Raw genomic sequence first — 18438 nt, forward strand, 5'->3', positions numbered from 1 at the left:
TATTTGGGGATCAAGAATAGGGGGTCAGTCCTTCAGCTGCTATACAGTACTCTGTGCTGCTAAAAATGAGTACCAAGTATATACTGTATTTTGGTAAGACGACTGCTCATTAACCTCGATTAGTCAAAAATTAAAGACTCGGCCTTCTCTAAAAATGTCCTATCCCCATAATAAGGATATTTTTCTATCCCAAGCATGTTTGAACTCAGCTGCTGGATTTGCCCGTACCAATTCTGCAGGAAGGCTATTCCACTCATCTACTACTTAGTAAAGCAACATGGTGAAGTCGTCATAGGTTTATTTCGTTGCTGCTTCCATATACCTTGCATACTGAGAATGACGCTTTACACTGTAAGGCTGCGTCCATAGAGGGGGGAGCCGCACCCCTCTGCGCTGACGCTGAGGCTCGTCTGCACAATCAGGAGCGATTGCATGAACTAGCAGACGAGCCAGCGTGCGCGATCGGGAGGCGGGGCACTGACGTCACTGGGCCACAAGCCAGCGGAGCGCCGATGTCGGCGTCACGGCGCCGTGACGTTGACGCTGCTTTGCTCTGCTGTCGGCTGTAAATCCCTGCGCCTCAGCACGCCTGCGGACGCTCGCGGGAGCCCCCTCTCAAGACATTGTCATAGAGGATGCCGGGGCTCATCGCGGAGCGTCAGCGCGGCCCAGCGCTGACTGTCCTTCTATGGGCTCAGCCTAACATGGAGAGCAGAAGCGCTTTCGATGCAGCACAAACAGCTCTGTGTGTGTGTGTGTGTGTGTGTGTGTGTGTGTGTGTGTGTGTGTGTGTGTGTGTGTGTGTGTGTGTGTGTGTGTGTGTGTGTGTGTGTGTGTGTGTGTGTGTGTGTGTGTGTGTGTGTGTGTGTGTGTGTGTGTGTGTGTAACAATCCTCAGAGCAGACTGTCACATAGCACTCTTTAATACAGATTAGGGCAAGATTCAAGACCATTATCATATCAAGAGGAATTAATGTAATCCCACCAAATTTGCTGCCACATTACGCATAATATCCACTATTTGTTTTATCCCTTTCTTTGTTTTATCGCCCAATCTGCTGGTTTTATCACTGCGTATAATTTGCTCCTGCCAGTTTTACTGAACTAGATATTATGATGATGTGTTTTTCTCGTTTTCACCATATTTAGCTCTTTGCAGATATCATAGGCACTCCTAAAACGTCACTTTCATAGAGCAGTGGGGCTCAACTCCTGTCCTCCAGCCTCCCCCAAGAGGTCAGGTTTTAAAGATATCCCTGCTTCAGCACAGGTGACTCAATCAGAGGCTCAGTCTTGAAGAATGGTGTTGAGCCCCCCTGTCATAGAGGACGGAGCGGTAATAGAAGGGAAAGAGATACACAGCGTTGGGATATGCAAATGTAAGTTAAACGTCTTTGAATCCTTCTGGTGTTAATGAATTGCTAACCTTCCTGCTGTATTTGGAAATGAGTTATGCCGGCTGTTATAATAAACTCCTTTTGGGATGTAACTTTATATACCTTCTGCAAAGCTGTGTCCTGAACTACGACACACTTAAAGTGTTTGTCAAAAGTGGTAATAGCGCTAGCATAAAATATATGCTAACTATAACATCAAATAAAAATACCACTTATGAGCACATTCATGTTTCTCCGACAGAACCCGCAAACCTGCCTTTCCCCCATACAATGTGTTCACTGCAGTCAGGGAGTCTGGGTAATGACATGCAAATGAGCGCTCACAGTGCATAGAACATGAAACTAGGTCATGAACTCTTAGCTATTTGCTGGTGGTCGGTGTCAGGGGTTTGAGGCGCCCATACTCCCAGTCACGAGTGTGTTACAATGTAACCCTCCATGCTACAGCAAACAATCTCTGAGAGCTTGAAACAGTGGGACAGAACGTACCGTTGACAAACAGTGTCACCTCTCTCTCTCCAACTCCGATGCGGGGGACGATGGCTTTGCACACATACTGTCCCGCATCCTCTTGGTTCACCGACTTTAGAAACAGCTGGTTACTGTTGCTTAGCACCTGTTCGGATATAAGAGACGCCAAGTGATGAACCAGCCGAATGGTATGAATTAAAGAAAAGTTTTGGGTCCCCGCTGAAATTAACCCCTGAAATACCAAACCCCAAGGGGTGCATTCATGTGTGTCCACTCAACGCAACCTTGTGAGCCAGCATCTACGCTCCTATAACCGTAAGGGTGCCTCAGTCACAAGACAAAATGTTCTGATTAAATGAACTTCTAAAATGTTACACTATTAAACAAGCTGATGGGAAAATACTTAAATAAACGAGCAATTTCCGTCGTCAAATTGTGATGGTACTCATGTGTAAGGGGGACCGCTACTTGCTTTATTTACAGTCTAGAAATTCCACTTTGTTTAAGAAAATGTATTTATTTCAGTAAACCTCCCTGCTTCCGATTTTGATTGTATTCATCTCGCTTATGTTTCCTTATACACAGTCCGAAAAGTTTCTTTTCCCCAAAGTTTAATGAATAAAAGTAATTAAAAAAAAAAAAAAAAAACCCCCGTCGGGAGCAATGTAAAATACTGATGTTTTACATAGAAATGTTTCAGATATATTGAAGACGCCCATGTTCTGTACTGGAATGCGTGCCGTATTATGGGGTTTTAGCTCATGCAGAAGAGGCCCCAGGGGGAACCAACCGGAGAGAATAGCTGACGTTTACTTTCGAAGAATGTAATGAATCAAATTCCATTGCCAATTTGAGTGGACACCCAAATACCCGTTAGTAAGCTGTTGATAATATAATCCACCAATTTTCTGCACAGTGGTTCTATTGCGACAGAAATCAATATGGCTTCTCCCTTCTTTGGAGGGAGCGGTGGCAGAACTCACCATGTTGGATCCCTTCTTAGTCCACGTCAGGGTTAGAGGAGGATTTCCAGCCCAAATGCAAGTCAGGGTCACGTCCGATCCCATGTCTGTTGTCGAGGGCTTCGGTTCCACGACAATGCGAGGGGCGACTGCAAGAGAATATTCCTCGTTAAGACCCGGTGCCTGGTCCCCAGCCATTCGCGTAAGGAACACCCCCAGGCACATCCAATGTCAGAGGTATTAAGCGTTATTTATTCATGCCCGTCTATATTACCAAACCAAGAGACTGCACATAAACCCCCAGCTTATCACTAAAGAAATGGGATTTGCTTTCTGGCTTCAGAAGAACCCGGAATGTGTTTCTTCATATAACACAATTGCACACCTGCTTTTTTTTTTCCAGTGTCTGATCTGCTTTTTTAACGAGTGCTTTTACTTCAATTTCAAAAGGTGGCCACCGGCAGGAGCCTACCATCCAGGAGATCAGGGGTGCTCAACCCCAGTCTTCAAGACCCCACAACAGGTCAGGTTTTAAGGATATCCCAGCTTCAGCACACGTTGCTCAGTCAGTGGCTCAGTCAAAGACTGAGCCACTGATTGAGCCAACTGTGTTGAAGCAGGGACTGTCTTGAGGACTGGAGTTGAGCACCACTGCAGTAGATAACAGGGGTCGAGTCTGCCGAGCGTATCATCTCCCCCTCTTTAAATGCACAACCCTAAATTTGGCCAGTTGGCACTGAAAAAGCGAGTGCAACCAAGTCTATGTTAGGATACAACAGAGTCAGCAAATGGGACATCCATGTAGCCCTCCAGCTGAACCTAGTTATTCTTAAGCAGTGTACCCTCCTTGACCCCTATGTGATAAGTGGCAGGGTTATATGGTGGCAGATGAACAATGAGACAATATTAGGAAGCTCTGCCTCATTTTCAAACTCCCCTGAAGTACCAGAACCAGGCCTCCTGCTCCCCTCACCCCTCCCACCTGCAGTTGGAACAGGTCCTCCATAATGAATTCTGCAGGATGCATTTTTTTGAGTATTCTTATCTCGAGGGCTCTTAATTCTAAGGCTCATTCTATTGTCCCGAGGGCACCCTGGTATTACCCCTTTTACCCAAACCCCTTTTCACAGGATATTATGTCAAGCAGCTTTATTCCACCACATTGTCACCTGACCTCTCTTTTTGGGCGATACTTACTAAACAGTACTGCCCGCCCATAAGACACCTTGGTAAATATAGCCATTTGCCTGCTACTGTATGTTTGCAAGAAACGTCACCCATGGCACTGGAGCGCCAACTGTATATCTATCTTTATTGTCAATTTGGGAGTCCAAAAAGAGATCTGCTTCTATTTTTGTTCATTTAACCTGTTTAGTACCAGCTGTGTTGTAGGTCCGTCTACCACTGAAGGTATTACAAGGCGAGGCTGCAACAGGTTACTAGATACAGGTGAATTATTACGGTTATTATCTTTTATTTGTATGGCTTGTAAGCTCCTTGGGTCAGTAAGGTCCGTACCTACTGTTACAATGTATGTCAATGTTTGATATTTTATGGTTTTCCGTCCTCCAACTTTATTGTACTGCGCTACGTAACAGTGTTGTACTGGGTCCAAACAAGTGCCGGGTACCGGGTATCCCGTAAAAAACAAAAATGTACCCGCCGGGTAACCGGGTACCTGGCTGGGTAGTTTTGACTTACCTGCAGGGTGAGGAGGACCGCGGCGGAGTGTGAGGATGACCATGGCGACATCCTGGTGGCGGTGGGAGCAGCAGCAGACATCCTGGTGGTGGTGGGAGCAGCAGCAGACATCCTGGTGGCGGTGGCAGCAGAGGACGTCATTGTTCAGCCGGTGGGAGCAGCAGGAGACATCCTTCACAGCCGGTGCCGTTGGGAGCAGAGGAACATGTGACCGGAGCAGGAGCGTTACTATTGGACAGCCGGGGAGGAGCTGGCTGTTCAATAGTAACGCTCCTGCTCTGGTCACATGTTCCTCTGCTCCCACCAGCACCGGCTGTGAAGGATGTCTCCTGCTGCTCCCACCGGCTGAACAATGACGTCCTCTGCTGCCACCGCCACCAGGATGTCTGCTGCTGCTCCCACCGCCACCAGGAAGTTGCCGTGGTCCTCCTCACCCTCCGCCGCCGGCTGCAGGTAAGTCTTCTGATGCTCTGCTCCTGCCGTTCTCACAGAGGAGGACAGAGGGAGCAGAAATTACCTAGCAGCGGGTTCCAGCGCCCTGGTGCCGTGCCCAGGTAATTTACCGGTACTGAAAATAGTGCTGGGTATGCCGGTTTCCGGTTAATTTCCAGGTACCTATCTACTATGGAATATGTACATGATCAGAATAATAATGGCTTCAACACTTTCCGCAGTGCAGTACCATGTGGGAAGGAGGACAAATAATATCGGAATGACAGAACGAGTACGGAATGGGACATTCGGTCACAGCCGTCTCGCCGCCACCAAGTCTCCGCCGGCGTTCGAACCCTCCACCGCTGGACCCTCGGCCCGCCAGCCATTTAGCCAAGGTAATTTAAGGGTAAATTTAGTGGTTAGGGTAGGGGGTTAATGGTTTAGGTTTTTAGGGTAGGGGATCAAGCTTTTTAAAGTAGGGGATTAGGGTAAGGTGTTAAGGTTTTTAGGGTAGGGGGCAGCGTTAGAATTAGGGGTTTTAGGGTAAGGGGTTAGGGTTTTTAGGGTAGGGGGCAGTGTTAGTATTAGGGGTTTTTAGGGTAAGGGGTTAGGGTTTTTAGGGTAGGGGCAGCGTTAGTATTATGGGATTTAAGGGTAAAGGGTAAGGTTAAGGACCTACCTTGGCGTCAAAGCAGCCGACTGCGAGAGGTCCCTGCGGCGACGTGAGTAGCGGTTAAACGCCGGCGGAGATTTGGTCGTGGCAAAACGGCCACAACCAAATGTCCTAGACCGGTAAGAGTACATGTATGTAAGAAGAGGAGGAGAGGGTATATAATGGTTATCTGCACTGATCTCTCCCCCCCCCCCCCCCCACATCCCCCACCCCCCATGAGTGTGATAACACGGAGTCTTACAGTGCACATCCACCAGAGTGCTGACGTTCGTGCTGCCCACTTCATTGTGCACCTCGCACGAGACGGGCTCCGTGAAGAAAGAGTAGTCCACCTGTGTCTCAAACATGCTGTCCTTCGCATCCTCAATGATCACACCGCCTTTAGCCCACCTGGGAAGGGTGAGAGCAGCCCAATAAGAAGTTGAACAGGCTCATTTAGAATGAGTCTCGCTCACTGGAAGTCTGTGGTAATCATTTAGGGTGTGTGCTACTCACTGGAAGCCATTGGTACTCAGGGTGAGTCTCACTCATTGGAAGGCAGTGGTACTCAGGATTAGTCTCACTCATTGGAAGGCAGTGGTACTCAGGATGAGTATCACTCATTGGAAGGCAGTGATACTCAGGGTGAGTCACACTCATTGTTGTATCCCGTTAAGAGTAAGTCATTTGTTGTTTTAGTTGAGATCTATACAATATGGCTGCAATTTGCTGTTATTGGAACTCAGTATTTCTATTGATTAAATGAGTTATACGAGCGAATAATAATAGTCCTTATTGATTTCCCTGTGTAGTGCTGCAGTGCACGCATCGTGGGACATCGAATTTTTCTAAGTGACTTCTTTGTAATTATTTGAGGGGTATAGTATTGCATTCATTTAGACTGATGGCATTCTAAAGCCATAGCCTGTGTGGCTTTATATTGTTGCATATTCATTTATAAATACCAGTTTAAGTGCACACAAAATCCCTGGGGGGGAAACAGAGAAATAATATTGTTGAAAGCAATTACAAAATAAATAGTGTAGCCCCGCTAACGTCCTAAAATCCCTCCAAGGCTAGTATCCCGTCCAATGATATTACAGTATCAATAAGGATAATATGAATGATTCATACTTTTAAAATTGGGGAATAGGGAGTTCCTCTTCATTCAGATTGCTCCTATAGAATTATTTATATGACGCCGGTGGTTCTAAAGCACTGCAGGAGATGGGTCACCACGTGCTAACTCCCACATTGCTAAACCACTCTCTACAAATTGCCTGCGCCGCACAGCCGCGCGCAGGATAACAGGAGACAGAGAGTGGGGCCGTAAACACAGGATTGATACGCCGGTTTGGTTTAAATATGCGTGATTGTAAAACAGAAGCAGTTGGCACTAAACAGGATCGTAAAATGAAACGGCATTAAATTCGTCAGATAAGGCGTTTAATGGATGGCCAGCGCCGGCCCCCTTCGCCGGTGTAAGTCTGCAGCCGTGCAAACAGTTTGTAGAAGTGTACACTGCGCAGAAAGGGTCGCCTTTTGACCCTCGAGGGGTGTTGATGGTTTTCAGCTGGTGTTCCGAGGTCCCCCTGAATTATACCTGGGCAACCCAAAAACATTTGGGGAATATCAGCTATTTTACGTTTCAAGTTACCACACGCTTCTCTTTCCTAGATTTTTTTTTGTATTGAACCCTTAGAGCAGGGGGGCTCCACCCCAGTCCTCAAGGGCCACCAACAGGTCAGGTTTTCAGGATATCCCTGCTTCAGCACAGGTGGCTCAAACAGTGGCTCAGTCGAAGACAGAGCCACTGATTGAGCTACCTGTGCTGAAGCAGGGACTGATTAAGCCACCTGTGCTGAAGCAGGGGATATACAAAAACCTGACCTGTTGGTGCCCCTTGAGGACTGGTCTTGGTCACCCCTGCACTCCCTCATGGGAACCCTGGAGTGCCAGACCCCAAGACATAGTGACAACGTCTTGGGGCCCCAAAGGGTTAATGATGATAAAAGCTTTGTAAAAGATATTTCTGTACTGTTTGGGCTCAGAGAGTAAAGGTCCTGACTCCTTGTGACCTTGGTGGGCAAATAATCACCCTGTGCTTCAGGCATCAAAATTAGATTGCAAGCTCTGCGGGGCAGGTGTCTCATTGTATAGAGCTGCGTACACTGTTTGCTAGATAAGAAAGAAGTTGTAACCTTGATATAATGTAGAGCTATAGAGTCCTGTAGGGTCATATAACAGCAGTACAAGTGTTACATATATAGTGTCAGTATGTAACAACAGCCAGGGATCCCTGAAGTAACAATCCGTCCCTAACGCAGGGTTCTGCAGTTGTTGAAAGGTCGAGAACCACAGAGCTTGATCACCGGAACATGTGCTAGAGCAGAGTGTTCGTCAGTGCCCCTGTACACGGGTAAGCACTGACCTGTAGCCTTTAATCTCTGGATTGGCAGTGGCAGTGCAGGTAAATCGAACCCTCTCTTCTTCCTGCACAGTTTGGGGGTGAATGGACAGGGTGACAGTGGGCGGATCTGAGAAGAGAGGTGAAAGAAGCCATCAAAGCGCATGAGATGCTGTTTATAACAATAGTTGGGTAAATAAAGGGGGGAGAGAGAGACAGACAGAGAGGATGAGACAGAGAGAGAGAGAGAGGGAGGGTGAGAGAGAGGGAGAGCGAGAAACAGAGGAAGAGAGGGGGAGAGATGAGGGGGAAGAGACAGGGAGGGGAAGGGAGAGAGAGCGAGAAACAGAGGAAAAGAGGGGGAGAGAGACAGAGGGGAAGAGAGAGAGAGAGAGAGGGGGAGAGGAGGAGAGAGATAAAGGGTGGATAGAGAGAGGAGGGGGGAGAGAGACAAACAGAGAGAGAAAGAGATACAGTGACAGCTCTTATCACAGCAATGAGACAGAAGGAAACAGCTCCCACAGGAAAAAGAGAGAGATGGTGGGGGGGAAGAGAGAAGAAGGGGAGAGAGAGAGGGGAGGAGAGAGAGAGAGAGGGGAGGAGAGAGAGAGTTGGGGAGACAGGCTGGGGAGAGAGAGTGGGAGGGAGTGGTGGAGGGAAAGGGAGGAGGGGAGATAGAGAGAGAGGGGGGGAAGAGAGAAATTTGGGGGAGAGGGAGGGGGAGAGAGAGAGGGAGGGAGGGGGAGAGAGACAGACCAGGAGAGAGGAGGAGAGAGATAGGGGGGTGGATAGAGAGAGGAGAGGGGGAGAGAGACAAACAGAGAGAGAAAGAGATACAGTGACAGCTCTGCAGGTGCGGGACACTGATCACAGCAATGAGACAGAAGGAAACAGCTCCCACAGGAAAAAGAGAGAGATGGTGGGGGGAGAGAGAAAGGGGGAGACAGAGGGTAGGGAGAGAGAGGGGGAGGGAGTGGTGGTGAGAGAGGGAGAGGGAGGAGGGGAGAGAGAGGAGGGGAGATAGAGAGAGGGGGGGAAGAGAGAAATATGGGGGAGAGAGTGAGAGAGAGAGAGTGAGAGAGAGAATGAATTCCGGCAAGCTATGCGGAGAAAGTGAGGCCGTGAATGGGAAGATGACACAGAAATCTATGGGGAGAGAGAAGCCGCTAATATGAGACAGGGACAGGCACGGCATGAAGTTATGTTGGCAAAAAAAGAAAGTATGTGTTAGTGTAAATACAGAAACATTCCATGTATGTGAATATACAGATATAATATATATTCTGCAAAGCAGGGGGGCTTGACTCCAGTCCTCAAGACCCCCCAACAGATTAAATGTGAAGGATATTCCTGCTTCAGCACAGGGGGCTCAATCAGTCCCTGCTCCAGCACAGGTGGCTCAATCATTGAAGCTACCTGTGCTGCAGCTGGTATACCTTGAAAACCTGACTTGTTGGGGGGACGGGACGGAGGACTGAAGTTAAGCCCCCAACTGTGAAGCATAAACATTGTATGAATACTTTGCTCCAAAGAGCGCCACTCCGCGTCCCCCCAATGCATTCGCACACGTAAAGGTGCAACACGCAAGATAGAATGACAACATCTGTTGTAATTGAAAAATACAGCCCTGTGCCAGTGATATATAAGGGTGAATATCTTAAATCATTATCAAAGAGATGTATTGTCTTTCTCTTCTCATTTAAATTCCCTTGGCGGCTGCTGCACTGAATCTAAAATAGGCGTAGGTTACATAAATGCTATTAACTAAATTGTCTTAATTCACACAGATGTGCTCTCTATGCAGATGGGGCTTATAGGCACAGCAGGCAGGAAGTTCCATTTGGGCTCAATTCTCTCTATACTTCCATTTGTTAAAAATTTGTTTTACTTTTTATTTTTTTTATTTTTTTAGTCATGACCTATTTTGTGTTCTGCATCGCAGTCCCGGGAGGGTGGAAGGGGGCACAGAAAGGGGGAGGGGAGGAAAGGAGGGGGAGGAGGGAGGAAAGGAGGGGGAGGAGGGAGGAAAGGAGGGGGAGGGGGGAGGAACGGAGGTGAGGAAAGGAGAGGGGGGAGGAAAGAGAGGGGGGAGGGAAAGGAAAGGAGAGGGGTAGGGGAGGAAAGGATGGGGGGGGGGGAGGAAAGGAGAGGGGGAGGGGAGGAAAGGAGAAAAGGAGAGGAGGAATGAGGAGGAAAGAGTAGGGGGGTGGGGAGGAATGCACAAGGGAGGAAAGCACAGGGGAGGAAAGGAGATGTGGGGAGGAGGGAGGAAAAGGGAGAGAGAGGACAGGGGAGGAGAGAGGATGGGGGGAGAGGGGAGGACAGGATAGGGGGGAACACGGGGGGGAGGGGAAATGGAGGAGGGGGGAGAGGAAGGGAGGGGGAAGGGAGGAGGGGAGAAGGGAGGGGGGGAAAGAGAAGGGATGGGGGGGAAAGAGAAGGGAGGTGGGGAAAGGGGGGAAAGAGAAGGGAGGGGAAAAAGAGAAGGGGGGAAGGGGGGAAGGAGAAGGGAGGGGGGAAAGAGAAGGGAGGGGAAAAAGAGAAGGGATGGGGGGAAAGAGAAGGGAGGTGGGGAAAGGGGGGAAAGAGAAGGGAGGGGGAAAGAGAAGGGAGGGGAAAAAGAGAAGGGATGGGGGGGAAAGAGAAGGGAGGTGGGGAAAGGGGGGAAAGAGAAGGGAGGGGAAATAGAGAAGGGAGGGAGGGGGGAAAGAGAAGGGAGGGGGGGAAGGGGAGGAGGGGGAGGGGAAGAGAAGTGAAATGTAGAGAAAGGAGGGGAAGGAAGGGAGGGTGTAAATAAAAATGAATGATACAGAGATATAGATACCGAGGAATAAGAGAGACAGAGAAGGCCATATGTTAAGAGGTAGAGCGAGGAATACGGAGAGAATGGTAAAAGGGAAGAAAGGAGATACAAATTGTGGGGAAAGTTCTAACTCAGAAAGAGAAGGGAACGGTTTGTGAAACGCAAGATCAGAGAAAGGGGCAGTTTGTTGAACAGAATAAGATGCAAATTATTTACACTTCCTGATAACATGTTAGCTTCCAGGAAGAAGCCCTTTTTTTCGCCAGGTCACTATAGAAATGAGGCGTCCCATTTTAGCACTAGATGGTAACCACACCACCGAGGTGAGAAGCAGGAGGGGGAGAGAATCAATGAGCCAGATTGAGAAGATCCGTCAGAGAGGAGAGAGAACAAGATATGGGGCCACTTCTCCAGCACAACCGGTTCTTGCTGAGAGTTCCCCGGTGCTGTTGGATCAGACACTTAGCAGTATGACTGACCATACAGTGCAGCATATGTCATGCTGGAGACCCTCTTGGGCAAATTAATATGCTGCACTACGAAGCAGTGCTGAGTATACCTGCACTATTCCAGACTTTTTCTGCTTTGAGAAAGCAGACGAAGGAAAGATATTGAATTACTACCTGCTCCTACTACCTCTTAAGTCCGTGCTAACCTGGCCAGTGACCCTTCCCGTGGACCAAAAAGCTCCTGCTGGTTATTTCTGGGAGAGCAGAATGAGGACAGCCAAAATCAATATGGCAATACTGTGGTTTTAACCCTGTGCTTACAATCGATGCTTTGCTTTCCCTTAAGAGTTGAGGTCTGGAAAAGCTTAGACCTACTCGGTATCATTATAGGGAGCGGCATGTGCATTTGTATTTACAGGATTTGTTTTTGCATTTTAATTATTTTTCATTAACATTTTAACACCAGAAAGATCAACTGAGATACCCCAAACATGTGACGGCTTTAGAAAGAGAGAGAGAGGTGTCTGAGTGACCGGACTCACGGTGGACATTCAGTTTGACGGATGTCTCCTTCCCGGATGGGATGGCCTCATTGGTCGTTCTGCAAGTGAACACTCGCCCAATGTCCTGATCGGTCGGGATGATCAGCAGAAAGCTTACGGTGGTCTCGAGCTTTCCGCCTGATAACACCTCCTGGAGACAGAAGACCGGGGGAATGCGGAATATAATGATTTGTGAATGCACAATGAGGCTTAGCACTGCTTACCAAACATGGCCCTTTATGTCGGGAAACCCTGTGAGACTACAGACTCACAGTCAGCTCAGCACATCAAGATGAACAACCACAACACAGAGGTATCTATTTAATAAAGCCGGTCAGTTCCAAAACTGAAGTCAAAATATCGCATAAGATTTATCCAAGAAAATGAATCCCATTAAAAACAATCAATGGGAGTTTTTCTCATAATGAATTTGGTGTTATTCTTGATTTGCCCCAGTTATGCTCACTTTGATATATAGACCATGCAATGACCTACAGCCAAATGTTACAGGTATCAATTCCATTGCACAGCACTAATTACAAAAAAGCAATGTATATTTATTGTGAAATAGTTATGAACTCCAGAACTACCGTACCGAGACACACGGAAGATATCCCATGTACATGATTTGGAATGATCACCCAGGCGTTTCAAATCTCTCTCTCTAAATTATATGGTATCAAAAAATGGAGTAAGGTGAAAAAATGCTACTTTATGGAGTCATTCAACCACCTTTGGATATAACAAAGGGGTATTGCGAAAGGGCGTAACACAAGAACCCTGGACACCTTAGATGTCTCTTATTAGGAGTTTTGAAGGCAGCAACATCTACAGTACAAAGACCTTTTATGTTGGCTCCGCAGAACAGATCAAAACCTCTGGTGCTCTCTAAGGCCAGCACAGCTGCTGAAACGCTGAATACAATGGACAGGGCGGAATCTCAACGGGTAGAACACAGAATTCCATGATGGAATCCAGTGCGAGAGACAGACACATCCACAGCCTTGGGATACTCACCGTGCTGGTGACTGCTCCTTCTTGCTGATTGCCATCCCGAAACCAGACGATGCACGCAGCCGGTTTGGCGCTACGGGCACGGCAGGTCAGGTTGTAGGGGGTCCCTGCCCTGAGCAGAATTTCTGGGCCACCGTCTATAACTGGGTCTTCTGGGGGGACTGGGGAACACAGAAGAGAATCATTAGTCTTCACGTTCCAATGGAACAATGCATTGTAAAGGAATATTTTCCAATGGCATGCACCGCTAACAAAATATAAAAAATCATTTCTATAGGGGGTCGAAATGATTATAGGGCTGGCGTTTTCCTGCGAGCAGAAGAATGGCCTTCATGGGGAGCTATGTATCCTTTTATTCTCACTAGCCTTCATATGTATTATTTATATTTAGGGATTAGTCTTTATTATTCCGATGGGTTCTGCAAAGCTGATCAGGATGCTTTTTTCCATTACCAACACTTTCTTATAAACAACCCTACGACTTGGTTTGTGCGTTCGTGATCAAACTGCCGTCAAAAAGAAGTAGCAATGCACTTCATCTCAGAGGAGCAGAATCACTTTTTTTTTAACATACTGGCAAAAATCAGCAAATACTATTTTAATAGTTTTTTTTTGCTACAGTTGTATTAAACAAACAGGAAGGGGAGAGCATTTTTTTAATGTATCCTTGGACCACACATGGGCATCAATATTATGTTACAAGGCAGCTGCAACTGACTCAAAGTGAGGCTGGTGTTGAGGAGATGTAGAGAGAGCACTAAAAGGGAATATACCGGTATTATAGATGGGGTACTCAACTCCAGCCCTCAAGATCCCCCCCCCCCTCCCCAACAGGTCAGGTTTTAAGGATTTACCAGCTTCAGCACGGGTGGCTCAGTCAACGACTGAGCCACTGATTGAGCCACCCGTGCTGAAGCAGGCTCTTCGGCTGAGCCATCTGTGCTGAAACGGGGATATCCTTAAAACCTGCTCTGTGATGGGGTCTTGAGAACTGGAGTTGGTCACCCCTGCATTGTAGGATTTAGGGTGGGGGTGGGTTGAAGGCAAATGAAAGCAAGACCTATCACCCACCCCTATAGTGGAGTGATGGAGAGTATCAGACCCGAGGAGAAAACGGATCCTATTAGTATCAAGTGGGCAGAAGCGTTCGCAGTATTTATGCACTTATCTGCTGGGTGCCCGTGGCGCTGAAATAGGTGTTTCTGAGAAGGAAAGACAGAAAGGCAGAGACGGGAAAATAAAAAGATTTCACGGGGGAGAGAGCTTGTACAATGCTTTGATTGTTCTGCTCCGTGACAATGGCACCTTATCCTTTGATTGTTATGAAGGAGGGAGAGCAGGCTGAGTGTGTGTGTGTGTGGGGTTGCCTTGCCTCAGTGCTCGCTGATTACAATTGCTCAGTGACATGCGGCAGCAAGTCGGGCTGCTCCTGGCAATCAGGCAGAAGCTGGCAACCGTCTTCCCACTAACTCCAGGACCACGCTTGCTGGAGGGGTGGGGAGAGCTGCACCCTCTGAATACACTCCAGTCTTTATCACGTGTGAGAGGGTTCTCGGGCACGAAGCTCGGTGCCCGACATCGGGATGATGCGTCGTGAAGGCTACCAAAGGGATAACGCGCATTGCTACAAAAAGCCTCTATGGGAATAGCTGGCACACATACCTAACCCCATGACAGGGACGTTATATACACATAGGAAATCGGGCACACATACCTAACCCCATGACAGGGACGTTATATACACATAGGAAATCGGGCACACATACCTAACCCCATGACAGGGACGTTATATACACATAGGAAATCGGGCACACATACCTAACCCCATGACAGGGACGTTATATACTCATAGGAAATCAGGCACACATACCTAACCCCATGACAGGGACGTTATATACACATAGGAAATCAGGCACACATACCTAACCCCATGACAGGGACGTTATATACACATAGGAAATCAGGCACACATACCTAACCCCATGACAGGGACATTATATACACATAGGAAATCAGGCACACATACCTAACCCCATGACAGGGACATTATATACACATAGGAAATCAGGCACACATACCTAACCCCATGACAGGGACGTTATATACACATAGGAAATCAGGCACACATACGTAACCCCATGACAGGGACGTTATATACACATAGGAAATCGGGCACACATACCTAACCCCATGACAGGGACGTTATATACACATAGGAAATCGGGCACACATACCTAACCCCATGACAGGGACGTTATATACACATAGGAAATCAGGCACACATACCTAACCCCATGACAGGGACATTATATACACATAGGAAATCGGGCACACATACCTAACCCCATGACAGGGACGTTATATACACATAGGAAATCAGGCACACATACCTAACCCCATGACAGGGACATTATATACACATAGGAAGTCGAGCACACATACCTAACCCCATGACAGGGACATTATATACACATAGGAAATCGGGCACACATACCTAACCCCATGACAGGGACGTTATATACACATAGGAAATCAGGCACACATACCTAACCCCATGACAGGGACATTATATACACATAGGAAATCGGGCACACATACCTAACCCCATGACAGGGACGTTATATACACATAGGAAATCAGGCACACATACCTAACCCCATGACAGGGACATTATATACACATAGGAAGTCGAGCACACATACCTAACCCCATGACAGGGACGTTATATACACATAGGGAATCCGACACAATTACCTAACCCCATGACAGGGACATTATATACACATAGGAAATCAGGCATACATACCTAACCTCATAACAGGGACATTATATAAACACAGGGAATCAGGCACACAATCAGGCATACATACCTAACCTCATGACAGGGATATTATATACACATAGGGAATCAATTTTGACCCACTCTTCTTTACAACGTTGCTTCAGTTCATTGAGGTTTATGGGCATTTGTATATGAACAGCTCTCTTAAGGTCCAGCCACAGCATTTCAATCGGTTGAGGTCTGGAATTTGACTGGGCCATTGCAATACCTTGGTCCTTTTCTTTTTCAGCCTTTCTGTTGGAGATTTGCTGGTGTGCTTGGGATCATTGTCCTGTTGCATGCAACATACCATACCCCTTAGAATACCCCCTTCAAATTCCAAAAAGGTGTATCTGTTGCCCATATAAATATCTGGAGCCTGCTGCCCAAACTGGATGAACTAAAGGCATGGTGCCTTATGCATAAACCCAAAGTCATCGTTCTTACAGAAACATGGCTAACCCCTAAAACCCTCAATGCAAATATCGCCATTCGGGGATACTCCATTTCTAGGAAAGATAGGTCAAAGAGAGGATGAGGGATGTTATTTTATATTGCAGACACCTTACAATTTACACTGTTAAATTGCCCCCCAAGTCCATCCTCTTTTGAAATCCTAGTTGGCAAATTCTGCCTCCCTTTTATAAGCCTGTCTTGGTTGCTGGCATCTACCGCCTCCCTAAAGCCCCTCTACAGTCCCTGACTGATATCACCCAGTTTCTTGGCTCCATTTCCTCTCTGAATGAGAAGAGTGAGCTGCTAGTTCTTGGGGATTTCAACTACAAGTGGCTCAACCCTAAACACCACAAAATCCAGATAGAACTCAAGTCACTTAACCTAACGCAAATCATTTCCCAACCCACACGGACAAACCTGAAATCTCACAAACATTCCTTGCTAGACTGGATTCTCTCCTCAAATCCCAGCAGAATCCAAACCTCTGGCATCCTTCCTGACATTTTCAGTGACCATGCAATAGTGTACTGTGTAAGGAAAATTAAACCGCCCCAATCAAGCCCTAAAGTTCTCCTCACTAGAACATTTAGAAACTTTAACCCACAACAGTTTCTGGCAGATCTGACCAACTGCCCTTAGTGCAGGATCGACTTAATTCCCGACCCTGATTCTGCGTTCGACTATTTCTAATCCGAGTTCTTAAACCTCAGTGATACCCATACTTCACTACGCAGAATAAGAGTACGGGGGACCACCTTCCATGGGTTACACCTGACCTTATAGCACTCTACCTTTTCAGGAATGCCTTGTGGAAAAGCTACAAAGTAACTGGCACTACCAAGGATCTTAATAACTACAGATGCCTGCGGAACATGTGCACAAGGCAAACAAGGCATGCAAAAGCACAATATTACTCTGACAATCTCCACCAGAATACATCAAACCCAGCTAACTTCTGGAAGGTTATCAACAATATATTCCAGCCTTCTAGCCACCAACAACCAAGTAATATCACTAAGGGGGATATTACTCTGACAAACCCCACTGACATTGCAAATGCATTCAATGATTACTTTGTGGGGAGTGCTACTAACTTATTAGCGAAACACAACCCAAAACACAAACATGAATCTCATCCTGGGAGTATCCCTACAATCCCACCCTCTGCAACACTTCTCACAATTTTCAATTTTGCCCAGTATCTGAAGAGGAGATTACACAAGCGCTCCTCAAACTAAAACTAAGCAGCCAATGTGGACCTGATTTACTGCAATCTAAATTCCCAAGATTTAGTGCCCCAGTCATTGCCAAACCAATTGCTCCATAGTCAACTCTATCCTGTCTGCAGGCCATATCCCTAAAACCTGGAAAACTGCCAGAGTTGTCCCAATCTTCAAAAGTGGGGACAGAAACACTGTCTCAAACTACAGGCCAATCTCTCTTCTCCCAATTCTATCCAAAGTCATGGAAAAATGTGTCCACTCCCAATTAAGCGATTAATATACCAAGACAAATTTCCCCAGTCAATTCCAATGTGGCTTTCACCCCAAACACTCCATGGTAACCACCCTGCTAAAAGTTTGCAATGAAATCCAGTGTGGAATGGAACTGGGACAACTCACTGGTGCAGTGTTCCTAGATTTTTCAAAGGCTTTTGATACAGTTGATCACGTTATTTTGCTTAACAAACTCCAGTGTCCTGGAATAGGGCAGAACTTCTTTAAACTGGTTTCAGTCCTAGCTATCAGGTAGATCCCAACATGTGTCTATATCAGGCTCTAACTCCAACCCCCTGGATATCACCTGTGGTGTCCCGCAAGGCTCTGTTCTGGGGCCCCTACTCTTCTCAGTGTTCATCAATGATCTTCCCACAGCTTGTAAGGAAGCCTTAATACACATGTATGCATATGACACAATCCTATATGCACACAGCCCTAACCTCTCCGACCTTGAACACATACTTCAATCTGACTTTTTGAGACTTGAAAATGAGATTTCCCAAAACAAACTGTTTTTAAACACTGACAAGACTGTAACTATGGTATTAGGGACCAAGACTACATTTTTAAAGCTTCCAATGACTGAGCTCCAGATCAGAACCAGCGCTAACACCACCCTAACTCCTGTCACTAGTTTTTAAATACTTGGGCATATGGTTTGACTCCCATTTAACATTTGGGATGTACATTGATACCCTGACATCCAAAACCTATGCCAAACTAGGTGTACTTTACAGGAACAAATCCTCCCTAAGGCCTCGGCCAGGGTTCCCGCTGGCGTGCTGAGGCGCGCTGAGGCTCAGGGAAAGCAGGTGCTTTCCCTGGCCTTG

General features: G+C 47.0%; 1 protein-coding gene across 1 annotated transcript in view; it reads right to left on the reverse strand.

Annotated features, from left to right (window-relative positions):
• Window positions 1-18438, reverse strand: part of KIRREL1 (kirre like nephrin family adhesion molecule 1) — a 164921-nt gene that overhangs the window by 17977 nt on the left and 128506 nt on the right. Inside the window, exons 4-9 of the mRNA XM_075607728.1 lie at window positions 12836-12993; window positions 11819-11969; window positions 8049-8154; window positions 5880-6028; window positions 2851-2978; window positions 1886-2012 (exon numbers count right to left, since the gene is read on the reverse strand). Coding sequence (XP_075463843.1) covers window positions 1886-2012; window positions 2851-2978; window positions 5880-6028; window positions 8049-8154; window positions 11819-11969; window positions 12836-12993 — 819 coding nt within the window. The remainder of the gene's footprint in view (window positions 1-1885; window positions 2013-2850; window positions 2979-5879; window positions 6029-8048; window positions 8155-11818; window positions 11970-12835; window positions 12994-18438) is intronic.

This window comes from Ascaphus truei, chromosome 7 (genome assembly GCF_040206685.1).
Source record: "Ascaphus truei isolate aAscTru1 chromosome 7, aAscTru1.hap1, whole genome shotgun sequence".
NCBI classification, from domain to species: domain Eukaryota; kingdom Metazoa; phylum Chordata; class Amphibia; order Anura; family Ascaphidae; genus Ascaphus; species Ascaphus truei.